At 43.4% G+C, this 13,285-nt stretch overlaps 2 protein-coding genes across 3 annotated transcripts; one reads left to right on the forward strand and one right to left on the reverse strand.

Annotated features, from left to right (window-relative positions):
* Window positions 1-1,085: 1,085 nt before the first annotated feature.
* On the reverse strand, window positions 1,086-7,748 carry dctn4 (dynactin 4). 2 transcript variants are annotated; one of them, XM_060062762.1, is made up of 14 exons: window positions 7,524-7,748; window positions 6,780-6,850; window positions 6,466-6,644; window positions 6,053-6,096; window positions 5,780-5,887; window positions 4,956-4,976; window positions 4,406-4,479; window positions 4,098-4,210; window positions 3,858-3,967; window positions 3,692-3,765; window positions 3,278-3,332; window positions 2,792-2,899; window positions 2,475-2,572; window positions 1,086-2,355 (listed from the first exon to the last, which is right to left on the reverse strand). In XM_060062762.1, exons 1-14 carry the CDS (start codon window positions 7,656-7,658, stop codon window positions 2,136-2,138), a joined length of 1,410 nt encoding a protein of 469 aa, XP_059918745.1. In that variant the 5' UTR covers window positions 7,659-7,748; the 3' UTR covers window positions 1,086-2,135. The 2 variants fall into 2 exon arrangements, with proteins under 2 accessions (XP_059918745.1, XP_059918746.1); XM_060062763.1 differs by lacking the exon at window positions 4,956-4,976 and having other exon boundaries at window positions 7,524-7,747.
* Window positions 7,749-9,010: 1,262 nt separating this feature from the next.
* Window positions 9,011-12,961, forward strand: gpx3 (glutathione peroxidase 3). Its single transcript, XM_060062782.1, has 5 exons — window positions 9,011-9,126; window positions 11,015-11,165; window positions 11,274-11,391; window positions 11,804-11,903; window positions 12,038-12,961. The coding sequence occupies exons 1-5, from the start codon at window positions 9,046-9,048 to the stop codon at window positions 12,275-12,277; spliced, it is 690 nt and encodes a 229-aa protein (XP_059918765.1). The 5' UTR covers window positions 9,011-9,045; the 3' UTR covers window positions 12,278-12,961.
* Window positions 12,962-13,285: the final 324 nt, after the last annotated feature.

Consider the following 13,285-nt stretch of genomic DNA (forward strand, 5'->3'; position numbering starts at 1 on the left):
GTGAAAGGAGGCTGAGCACCACCAATTGTCCTTTGAGAAGGTCAAGTGTTCATGTACTCTTCATGTATGCTAACAAAGTAAAGGGCGAGGGTGGGGGGGGGGGGGGGGGGGGGAGCACTCTTTGGTATGGGTTCCTCGCATGTGTTCCTTATTACCTCATCTTCAGCGGGCAATTTATGACTCCATCGCGGGCCCCCCTCTCTGCTGAGCCGTTAGCATCTGCCCAAGATAAAAGAAAAGCCCTGCATTATTACTCAGGTTGCGTGGACCTGTTCACACAGCCAGCGCCAAGTCTCGGAGTATCTGGGTTTCATGCTGGTATAAACATATATTTGCAGAGGAAAGTATGCAAAGGGGGTGTATAGGGATTAAAATGCAACTGAATTATACCATTTGTTAGAATGCATTGTGTTGTCGGCTTGTGTTATTACCCAAAATAAATTACCCTGTCATGGAAGCCGATACAACAAACTTAGTTGCAAATGTAGAAAATGAAATATAGAAAGTGTACCTACATGATGACACATAATATAATACACACAAATATATGAAAAGCTTACTTCACTGTTACCTGTTTGCATAGATCTTGTGTGTACTGTCGCCTACTAGCGGTTGAAAATAAACTTTTTAAAGAGATAGTTTACTTCGCTATCGATTCGCCCCACGCTCTGCCCCTTCCCATGATTTGTATATCTCAATCATGACTTTCTAAAATTAGACATTTTTCTAATTCTTAAAGGGCAACTAATAACCATAGTGTTCTTGCAAGGTTCTAGTATTCTAGCCGTGGTGTACGTGTCTAGCATCCTGTGTAGCCTTGCTCGCTTGACGATCGAAGCAAAGTAATCATCTTTAGACGACAGCCCCATCTGGTGGTGAGAAGGGTTGCAATGCATGCCAGCTTGAAAGTCAAACTTAATTGAAGTACAGATAACGGGATTGAAACTGACTCTGGTAAAAGTTTATCCATAATAAAAATCACTTTAGGAAAAATCATATAGTAGATCAAATTAAAATAGAAATACTTAAAAATGAGTATGTTTGGTGAAATTATTGAGCTGCTGTAAGGTATAGTGAAAACAAGGTTAACAGTATTATATTTTATTAGCCAGAAGTCCTACAGGTTATCGTTGCTGTGGGTCTGCTGGACTACAAAGCATATAGAATACAGTTAACACAAGAAAGCAGCTGAAGACACCCACACAGTTTATAACCAATGTCACTCATGACAGATCAACATATTAAACCGATCAGTCATATCAGACTCTTGCCAAACATGTCGATTGAGAAGAATATTCCTTGAACAAAATGTCAAATTTTGATCTAAATTCATAATTTTATGTCAAATGCAACATATATGGATTAGACATTAGAACCATGACTAACGTGGTGAATACTAATAGGATGCGTTATGTCTGAGTATGTGTCAGCGATGGGCAGTGCATTGTTGGGAATCACAGATGTTGGCCCAAGATTAAGCCGCTTATAATCTATTATGATTATCCATTAAGATACTGATGATCATTTCAGTCACAAAATGGAACTCCTCTTAAAGTGAACTTAGTTGTATCAAGTTAGACATGTTGTGGTCAACAAGAAATAATTCTGAAATAAAAAAAAAACGAAATAATAACAAAGTGACCCTAAAATATAACGGTACTGCAGTAATACACTTAACCAAGTTTAGAGGCATTGCACGCGGAAGCTTTTTAATGAGAATATGATGTGCATGTAGTAGCGACTGTAGCAAGAGATACTGATACATCGTTTCACATTGGACCACGTTGAGTGCTACTGTCTTGTTCCGTCAAAAGATGCACGACAGACAGGCGGCCGCAGCATCATCTTCATCATCATCATCCTCTGCTGCAAAGATTTCATCAAACAGAGTCCAACAATTTTACAGGTAAACTACGCTACAAAGAAAAGCATGTAGTGTGTGATTCGCAGTAGCGGTCTCGGCTACGAGTAAAGCAGAAGCGTTTCGGACAGATTTGCCCTTAGATCAACTCGCCCACAACCCCCGCCCTCAATTCCGATTGGCTGTGGAACCAAGTCGAGGGGGGGGGGGGGGGGGGGGGGGGGGGGGGGGGGAGGCGGCGGCAGGCAGGTGGCGGGTCTTCATGTGGGCGTTCTCAGGGAGCCAACGGCCCCAGACTGAGCTCCACGTGGTGTGTGAGCCAGATGGCCTCCGTAGTGGCGTCGCCCGCCTCCTCGTTGGGCCTGATGGGAGCAGCCAGGTTGCGGAAGTCGTGGCGGATCTTGAACGACACCAAGACATCCGTGTCACCCTCCTTCTGGGGCACCACTTTGATGAAGAAGCCGATCTTGTTGGATTTCCTGAAGGCGACCACACTGCAGACAGGACAGGGGGAAGGGGCGAGAGGTGAGGATTTAATGAGCAATGGCCTGGGCATAGGGGTGGGTGCGTGTGTAAGCGTGTGAGTGTGAGCGCGTGTGTGTCTCTCTCTCACTCTGGGTCATCTTGAAAATCCTGAGGTTCGGCTAGTTCATCGTAATCAGCGGCAGCATCCTTTCCTGCCAGGACAAGTTCCTTGGTTGGAACCATCACCTACAACAACAACAACAATCCTTTAAAAATATGTCACGTGTAGGAGTCAATTTCTCACACTCCAGTTAGGGGACAGGCTTGGGGCCATATGGGAATTTTATAATCAAGTGTGACATTGGGACCCTATGATAACCCAGTTATCCTCATGACTAGATAACACAAATCAATTAGCATCAGTGCACGAGCGATATAATTGAAACGGCGTGTTCCGTGTCATACCTTGGCAGTGCTGTTCACGTCTTCTGGGTCGCCCTCTTCGCAGGCCACCAGGGTAACGTGGGTCAGGTTCTCCACTGGGTTGGTCAGGGTCAGCAGAACTTGGCTCTCCTAACCAAATATAGGGCAAGTGTAGGATGCATATGTTTGTTAGTAGCCAAGGCCTTTCAATGCTTTCAATGTCGATTAAGAAGCTAATTTACTTATTCACATGAGGTTGGCAGCAGCATCTTAAAAGGTCAATACGGGGCTGGGTGATCAAACTATTGTGGCGGTCTCTACTTGTTCAACTGAAACATTTGATGGCAACTATGGTTTGAGCACCCAGGCCAGTATTGTCATTTTGTCCGTGTATACATAGATTTTTAAGATGGGCTAGTGAAGGCCTTGGGAATGGATAAATATGTATACTTCAACATGATGCATTTATACAGTGTATTAATATTGTATATATTTGTATTAATATCCAGGAGCACATGAGACACTGACCTTCATGTACCGGAGATTTGGAATAGACATAATTCTCACTTCTGGGATGTAACTCCTGTGATCAAAATGGAAAACAATTATCTTCCACAAACAACATGCCAATAACAACAACAACAAGAACCCCTATTATCACAGATAATTTACAACCTATGTATCCATGTTTCACTATGGATATGTGGCCAACTTTAATGAACAGAATGAAAAACAATCATTAATTCATCATTCAACAATTTTTCAGCCATTTCTAAAGTTCTGACATTTTCTAAAACATTGATCACTGGGAAACTACCTTTTCTAGCGACCTGATGATGAATATTGGAAACAAATTTAATTATTTTCAGAAATATACATTGTATTCAAATCTTTGAAAGATAACCCAAGATAAAAAGTTGATAAAAGCAAACTAATACTCACACAGCCACCAGCTGAATTTTGAACTTAATCGAAGTCGGGTTGAATTCCGGTTTGCTCAAATTATGCTCGCATTTCTAGGGAAGGAAAGGCGAATGTCAGCGCGAGTCTCTAGCGCAGAGGACACACGTGAACCACACCATTCAAAACACAAACAGACGAGACGTACCCTGCAGCGCAGCGACCTCTTCATCAGGAGATGCTTATGTTTGGGGTGGAGTTGGGACGCTCCCGACGGCTGGAAGTCCGGCTGCAGCAGGCGCTGCCGCAGGGTCGTCACTGGAGGGAACGCCACCAAAATGAGGAAAGTTGACCACAGAGTGGCAGGCATATAGACACATCGATGCCGGGCCGACCTAGTGGTACAACCACCCTGCCAACGGTGCTCCTTTGGGGAGGGGGCACCTACCCTCTGGTAGGTTAATGGGTCGTGTGTAGCAGTCCTCAGGCAAGGGCTCGACCTCATCCAGGGCCTGGGCTGGTTCTATGTTGATCTCCTTCTGGTCCTCGCCTTCTTTGAGGCTAGTGGAACAAAGGGATTTCACTTTAGGCCAACACGAGGCCCAACCGATGTCCAGGCAAGCAGGTACACAGAAAGTCAGGTGTGCGGCACTTGAAAATGGGAAGTCGTTTAAAAATCCAAAAACGTAAGAATAATTTTTTTCGTTTTCATAGATTCTAATTGAATGCAGCAGTAGGTTATGATGGGAGACTCACGTTAGGCCGGCCAGGCTGGATAGGGGAGCTCCGGCCCGCTGCCTCTGCAGCCTGGTGCCCAGGCCGTACTTCTCCTACAGGAGAGAGCATGGCACGTCAGGCTCAATGCACTACGGTGCGGGATGTACCATATTAGTACTCGGGATGTCAACATACAACAGAATATTAAAAGACAAATGTCTCCATAAAGAAAGGCCATTAAAACTACATTTGCAAAAGATGCAAACAGAAATTCCACCTTGGTAATGGGAACAAATAGGGTTTCTAAAAGGGTCAGGATAGAGGGGTGGAAGTGGTTTGGTAAGACTTATGGTCAAATTAGTGTTGACCTATATGTTTTTAACTCGTGGTGCAACTACACTTGGTTACAATGTGTTTGCTACTCGTTTACCAATTCAAAAGGCCCCTATTTTGTGGATCAACAACATTTAGCTAGAGGGAGACATTCATGTGATCTGGGAAGTTAGAATTAAGAGAGAGAGGGGAGAGAAGAAGACAGTGCTACTGTACACAATACAGACAACCCAAAGTTGTGAAAAATACAACTCACCACCACATGAATAGTGTGTTGCTGGGAGGGTAAAGAAATAAAAAATAAGAATCATTGCACACAAGCAAAAGGGTTAAAAGGGAAAAACAGGTTAAAAAAGACAGGAGGAAGCAAAGCAGTTAAGCATGAGTGGCAACTGGGGACATGCAAAGGCAAACAAAATCCATCTTTGAAAGCAGCCGAACTTCATAGATAAATTGTAATATATTATTTTGTATCTACCCCCAACCTTTAAAACATCATGAAACTACTCTCGATAAAAAAAGATCTTAAGACATTGACCTAAATAACATGGATAATTGAGGTCAAGTTCCCTGATCATTGATGATGAAATATTTAATAGCTGATTGCATGGCAGACACATTTATAAAGTTCAATGCGACTTTGAAATAAATTAGAATTGTCCTTGGCCGCTTGAAGGACTTCACTCCCATTTTCCTTCACTTAAAAAAAAAAAAGACTAACCAACTTCTATAAATATTTGACATTAGAAATATATTCATTAAAAAATATTTCTCCTTGATTCAACTAATGTCTTTGAAATGACGTTGGATAATAATCGGTTTGTCCCTGGGGATAGATAGAATATATATAGAAAAGGATACATTAAAGTCTCTTTGTCAGTACAATGTCAACATTTTAGAAAACACAATGCATGCTTATTAATTTCACAACAAAGTTAGTCTGAGCTCATTTCTTATAACTTAATATAATCCACCCCAGGGACCACCCAATCAGAAAGAAGGGCGCAGTTTTCAAAGAGTAAATGGCTGTGCTACTTCAGATCATACGGCCCAGTGAGCTGAAAGCCTGCTGTAGTGTACCGAGAACGCCATCGGCATGCACTGTCTCCTCCTGGCCATCTTCTTCCGGTCTCGCTCCTGTCTCTCTCGTTGGGCCAACTGCTGGTAGTACTCTATCAGTTTGTTGATCTGCAAATTGAGCGAACAGGGATTAACAGTTTAGTAATCAATCACATGCGTCTTAATTTCAACGATAAGGAAGTATGCGAATAATGGGGTAATTGTGTGTCTATTTGCATGTGGACCAGAGATCTTGTGATCAAGACTCATGTGGAAAGACAGAGTTCCACTCACCCGCTGAGTGTGAGGGTTTTCTGGTTCTTGCCATCCACCACTGGCTGTAACGAACAAAACACAATTCCGGTACACTGTCACAACAGCTAGCAAGGCTTAAATGAGTTCTCAAACCAGGATTTGCCAAATATATTTGAAGTGTTCGAACCGCACTGTAAAAATTGCTCTGGCACATCTGTCCTATTTATTATGGACATCGTGATTGAAGTTAAGTCTCAAGTATGGGCCGGAATCCCAAGAAAGTGTAATGGTGGGTGAAAGGTTCTGGGTTCTTCCCCATGTCCTTCCTTGCACATACCCGTACCTGCTCATCAGTGATCTGTATCTACTTGTCACTGTAGGTGGCACTGTATAAAGCGAAATAACTATATGAAGCAGTAAAGTACAGTGCGTCATTCCAGTGTGTGACTCACCAACTGATTTGTCTGCCATGCCCACGTCTCTGGAAGTCCAGCGGCAAAACCCACACGCGAGGTAGTAGGCCTTCTTCATGGTGGTTTTGGTGGGGTCATCGGGCATGGGGGCTGGGATGTTGGTGGCCCGGGTGGACAGGGTGTGCATGCAACACGGGCAGTCGAAACAGTTGGCGCATCTGCAGCGACGAGGGAATACAGGAGGAGTTTCATATGTCGTTTTTCCCTCTAATGTTTACGCATCAAAAAATGTGAAGACACTTATGGTTTGTTCTTTAAGGAATCGCTGATGTATAAATGCACATGTTGCTCACCTGTTCTTCTTCAGTTTAGCCTCGGCTGAAGGCATGTTCTCCAAGCAGCTCGGGCAGTAATGAGAGTCCACCTAAACAACATCCATTAGTAGGACTCAATTAAACAGTAAACAATGGGCTCAAAGGCTAAATGATAACTATATGAACAGAATGAATATAATGACAATTTTATTATTTAATTATTAATATTTATAATGGTTGTGATGTTTTAATTCCAGTGACTATGTTATGCCAAAGCTGACAAATCCAGAGAGGTCGTGTTTGGGTCGCTCTTGTATGGGTGTGGTGTCTGTACAGTGAGAATGAACCCAATCCAAACCGATTGAAGCATAAAGCAGCTATAACACAAGTCATCACCCTTTTTAGGCCATAGCCTATTACGATATATAAAAACACAGAAATAATAAACAACTTCCCTAACATTGCCTATTCTAACAGCTTCTACACAGCAACGCACCGGCGGATATATGTGGCCTATTCATACTAGACATCTAGCTAGGTGGGAGGAGCACAGCATATCGTTTTAAACATTAACCGATCATGAAGGAAACGTAGAGCAAGTGTCGACTGAATAAAAGGAAGGAAATGGGTCTCTGGTGAAAAGGTACTCAGCAATTAGACCCATAACAGCCTGTCAAATCAAGGGGATCAGGCTAACAGCAGTCCACAACACTATAGCTAGCCTAGCTACCGATGCTAGCGCTAGCTCACTAATGACCACTGACAGAAGACGTGGAAACAAACCTCATGAGACACGCATTCCAGGGACCGGAGCTCGCTGCAATAGCGACAGAAATACAGCTGGGACAGCGGAGACCTGGTCTTCTTCTCCCCGCGGACCAGATAGATCACTCTATCGGGCTGCAGGAGAGACGCCATCTGTATACAATTGCAACTGGACTGCCTGTCAGAAGCCTAGCTACGAACCGCTAGCACGTATCCCCTCTATAGTCTTGACGTTATCGCTGTCGTAGGAGCACTTTCTGAAATCTTTACCCGCAAAATGCTGACCTCTGGTGGACACCAGTGGAAGTAACCATTACAATGCTGACCTCTGGCGGCCACCAGTGGAAGTGAGCCTTACAATTCTGACCTCCGGTGGAAGTGTTGGGAGTGGAGTCATGACCCACCCCCGCTCCGTAACTTAATATGAGGAAATTGTAAATGGCAGTGAAGCATTTAAAGTGTGAATTAAATAAAACGTATTAATTATTGTGGCTATAGTTCACATTCTCCTAAGTGTGCGTGTGTGTGTGTGCTTATGGGAATGCATGTTCGTCTAAAGTTATATCAAATATAAAGCAGTGAGGAACTCTGTGATTGTAATACACTCGTCAACTTTTTAATTATACACATATATATAAAACAGACAATAAACCACATGTGCTTAGGAGATGAAATTGTCTGCCAACCATCACTGGCGTGAGGTAGGCTAGTTTACTTCAGTCTTGAGTAAAATAGCCACGTATAATCAAAGAAAACAGATCTTACACCTGGGTCGAGTAAGAACAATAAGCTAATAACCCACATTACTATTGTGGGCAACCTTTTGGCTGGCTGGTTTAGGACATCTGGTTACCTGTTTTCCAAACGTCTTAGACTTTCTCTCACAGTCTAGAACCAGTGGCCGACTATAAGTGTTAGATTAATCACTAACTGCAGAAATTGTTGTTATGTCATGTTAGGTCGTCTACAATGTCTTTAGTGGGATCCGTTTTGGTTGACCGAAGCATCACATATTATACTATTAAGCAACTCTTACATACACACAGTTCCTTTAGTCATTTACTGTTGAATGTGAATACATTTAATTACTTTGCAACTAATTCTATGTCTTCAATTTTCCTTCATATCCTTCATGGTTCTTAAATTTCCATTCAAAATGTTCTTAAAAAGTCTATAATTAAACTTGTGGAAACATTCAGAAACCCTGTTTACTGTGTGTGTCTGTTTACTGTTAGGATTGTTTGATTTCTCTGCTTATTGGTTTTGCAGACCGGGCCGTTGTCTATCTATGTCTATATATTCTACTGAAATGCACACATATAGCTTGTGTGATGATGCGATGACAGGGGGAAGGGAGGTCAAAGGGCCAAGAGTCAAGGGAAACTCCAAGATGAGCCCACGATCACTGAATGCCTATTGGTTCAGACGGGTGCGCGTCAGTTTGTTCAATGCAGCATGTAGGTATAAAATTAACCCCAACCTGCGAAATTACAGGCAGCGACCGAGCCTACAGAGGGTTCAGACGTTCAAGACGACGGGGATGGAGAGGATACGGATTTTACCTTTGGTTCTGCTGGGTCTTCTCCGACCCAGCATGGGCACAGTGTTTCCATTGACCCAGGTAGGTGGCCTACATCCGCGGGAACACACTCCCGCGTAAAAATATCTTTATATTGTTATTGGTCATGGATCACTTTTTTTCAGATCATAAAAATTGGTTTAGACTAGGCTACATATTCTGCGGTCAAGCATGACCTATAATGGATTTGCGAATATCCGTGTATCAAAGAGTATGGGGTAGTTCTGACTTATGTTTTCACCCTGAAGGTAAAATCAAACACATAGGCCTATTTAGCATAGGATAATCAATTAAGTATAGTAGCCTACCTTGTTAAGTGCTAACGTCAAATAATGCGTTATTGGTCATTCATATTAATTATTAAGTTAATGTCAAAGCAGAAACGTTTAAGGACCTTGCCTCAGGACATCGACTAGAACAGTGTTTTTTATTCTTGAAATAGACATTGACAACAATATAAAATAATAGATAATTGAAAATAAAGATATAAAAAAGTTAGGTAGGTAGTAAAATGTTCAGTAAATAGCCTACCATTTTTTTTCTAAAATAGTGTTGCTATGTGGATTCCTTCATATCATTAACATTGTAATGTTTTCTTTTGATGTTTCGTCATTATTTGTGTAGGCTAGATAAACTCAACAGGGTTACTGAGGGTTCTCTTTTCACTGTTCAGGCCACGGTCTTGTAAAAGGGGCTGGCACTCTTTGCTCGGCCACACTGTGTTATAGGGCTGTCACTTTTTCCAAAAATGAAATTCGAACGAATTTCGAATGTCCATAATTAATTCGAATACATTCGACCCCCCCCCCCCATAGAACTATAAAATAAAAAGAAAAAAAAGAAACACGACAACGACTGTTGTCGTGTTTCTTTTTATTTCTTGTGGAAATCACGTATACCTACTGAATTCATAACAGCACAGGATAAAAACACATCTTTGATAACACATTTGTAAACACAACAAGAGGAAGCTCCGACACACAAGTGCGGCTGTCTTTTACGCATTAACAATAACTGCTTGGAGCGCGATATGCGGAGCGCGATATGCGGAGCGCATGTCGTCCATGGCACACACAGCCTATATAAACGAACAATCTGTGAGGCCGACCTCCAACACGGCATGCTGCTCTTTTGTACTTGTAAAGAAAATTACAAGTAGTCTCGCAGCTCTCCGTTACCGCTGCAGCTGCAGCCGCTACAGGCTGCCCATCGCAGCAGCGGACTTTTCTCCCTGTCGTGTGCGATCAGTGTCGGTCTCCGTTTCAATGAGCTCGTGTGAGAGGCTTTCAGTCACGAGATGTTTCTGTGCAGGGGAAAGGTGGACTAACCGGGAGAAGCGGGGATCCAGGAGGGCCGCTTTATTGAGGAAAAGCCACTCGCCGCTCTCTTCTTTATAGCGCATTTTTACAGTTCGAATGGAGAATTACACTTCGAATTCGAACTTTTCACCCCACCTTCGAACGAATATTCGAACTTCGAATAAAAAGTGACAGCCCTTTTATAGTTATCCTTTTTTTCTTTGCATACGAAGTGGTCAGCGAAAGGTCTTGTTGACAATCAGGTGTAATACCTAAAGACAAAGGTTGTAAAACACTGGACCAAGAGCATCACTTCTCTAGATGCAGACACAATTTGGTGTTTCTAACCGTAAAGACTAAGAACAAATTCTAAATGTACTAACTTTAGTGTCCTACATGTCAAGCCAATTTACTTTGTTACTTCTGTTTGTTATCAATACATTTTGCCTTACATAATACAATGTAGGAAAACCAAACACTGAATGAAATTAGATCGGGATAGATGTTTTTGACCTGTCGAAATAAGATGTTTGGTGATTCAACCAAACCAGACAACACACGACTTTGTTGTCATTGACCTGATAAGATGAAGACAATTATTTGTAACCAGCAGGTGTGTTTCCCTCCCTCAGCCGTGTGAAACAGATGTAAACGGTACCATTTATGGGTACCAGGCAAAAACCCTGAATGAGAGTCGAACCGTCTCCTTCAGAGAGTACGTTGGGCAGACAGTCCTCTTTGTCAACACAGCTACATACTGATCCCTTACCAACCAGTATGTGGGTGAGCATTGAATAACACTTTCTTCTTTAAGTCCACCATAAACAATCACCCCTTTCCTCCAGCTCCGAGGCTACATCATCTGTACTTTCTTCTGTTTGATACCATCAGAGTTGAATGCACTACACGAGGAGCTGAAGTCCTATGGATTCACCGTTCTCGGGTTTCCCTGTAATATTTTTGGAAAACAAGAACCAGGGAACAATGATGAGATCCTACCAGGTATAAAGTAAGTAATCCTCTTCTCTCTGCATGGCTAGCCGAATACACATAAGGAATGCAACCAATGAAACTGAACCAGGGCGTTTAAAGTTGCAGCATACCCTTGACGCCTGGCTCCAATGAAGGGATGTAACGTTAGATCTATGAATGTAGATATCTCTCAATCATCTGTCAATCTGCAACATTTTTAATTTGGTAACTAACCCTTAAGTCCCTCCACCTCTCCATGCATTCCTCAATGGAGTGAAGCGGCCAGGCTAGTGGTTCTACAATCCATAGCCTGCCATAAGAGAATGTAGCATTACCCAAGTACTACTTAAAGATTGGTTTGGCCCCATGAGGCAGTGGGGGCCCCAAGCCCTAATCGTCTCCCCGGTGGTCCTTTTCCCCTGACAAGACGATCGTTTCCTGCGTTTCAGACACGTAAGACCAGGAAAGGGATTTGTCCCCACGTTCCCGCTGTTTGAGCTCGGTGATGTCAATGGAGATCAGGAACAACCGGTGTACACCTTCCTCAAGGCGAGTCCCCTCCCCCCTCATGGAATATTACATGTGATATAGGACATATAAACATTAGTATGTATAGCAGAGTAGTGGGGGGGGGGGGGGGGGGGGGATCTGTCAATGTAATGCGTTTACGTTTTGCTTTGCAGAGCTCCTGCCCGCCGGTCGGCGACAACATGGGACCGGCGTCCGAGAGACTGTTCTGGGAGCCGCTCAAGCTGAGCGACATCAAGTGGAACTTCGAGAAGTTCCTGGTGGGGCCGGACGGGAAGCCCGTCAGGAGGTGGTGTTCCAGGGTCGCAGTCTCCGTCGTCAGAAGATTCATCACAGACTACCTCCGGCGTATACCAGCCCAAAGGGATCTGATCAGCCCCCTTTTAGAATCTTAAGCAAACGTTTAGACCCTTCAACTGGCGACTCGCTTGCTTTCACGGAGATGAGGCACAGGTGACGGTCCCCCCTGGCGGTCTGCGACAGGTTCTGTGAAGCGCAGAGTTGGGCATGATAACATGAAGATGGGGCTTGAAAGCAGGATCTCTGTGGAGCCTCTTCCGAGTCTGTGGGTCCAGAGCCAGCCCTGGAGTGCATCGGGGCTGCTCCGCGATCCCAGCGTCATGTCCTCTCGTACAGCGGCAGAACCTGCAGCACAACCGCCTGCAGAGGACCTGGGTTCGCTGGGTACCTTCAATAAAGCTTGGGGGAAACACAGTTGCTGACTCAAATTCCTGCCTCAAGAAATATGCAAAGTTATGCAGACTTATTGACTGTGTGTGTGTGTGTGTGTGTGTGTGTGTGTGTGTGTGTGTGTGATTGCAACCCCTGGATTTAGCATATCAAATAGGACGTTCAGAGTTGACAGAGGAAAGACATTTAGAATATTTATTAAGCTGGTCAAATACAAAAAGTCTCACATAAGATGTGCTTTTGCCTACAGCAAAAAGGAACAAGAAAAACATAACTAGGCTACAAACCAAGAAAATACAACTGCCAATAATTACAGCGTACCTTTCAAAGTGCAATTCAGCTAATGTCTCAATTCAGCTCCCACCAGTGAGGATTTGTTCCCAATAAATTGTTGGATTAAAAAAAAGTTGTCCCAAATAATCTACAGACAATTTGAAGCCCGCCATCCCATCTTCTGCAATACATACTAGGGGAAACTATGAATACTGAGCTAAATTGTGAATCAAACCAAAACAAAAAGTGAAAGGAGTTAACATAGCGAGTAAACCATTTCAAATGGCTGTGTCTGAAGCTGGGCTTGTTTTTAGTACTGGGCCGAGTGTTGCAGCAGGTCATCGAGGACTCTGTTGCTGGTCATTGACATGACATGACATGACATGACATGACATGACATGACATGACATGACACGACATGACACACACACAAACACACG

Source organism: Gadus macrocephalus, chromosome 10 (genome assembly GCF_031168955.1).
Source record: "Gadus macrocephalus chromosome 10, ASM3116895v1".
Classification (NCBI taxonomy): domain Eukaryota; kingdom Metazoa; phylum Chordata; class Actinopteri; order Gadiformes; family Gadidae; genus Gadus; species Gadus macrocephalus.

What these genes read in the sequence shown, in the direction of transcription:
- dctn4 (XM_060062762.1), bottom strand. Translation starts at nt 7,658, where the DNA reads ATGGCGTCTCTCCTGCAGCCCGATAGAGTGATCTATCTGGTCCGCGGG. An exon ending in AGAGGTCGCTGCGCTGCAGG is followed by an intron (nt 3,766 to 3,857) that starts GTACGTCTCGTC and finishes TTCCTTCCCTAG; the next exon opens with AAATGCGAGCATAATTTGAG. An exon ending in AAAATTCAGCTGGTGGCTGT is followed by an intron (nt 3,333 to 3,691) that starts GTGAGTATTAGT and finishes TTTTGATCACAG; the next exon opens with GAGTTACATCCCAGAAGTGA.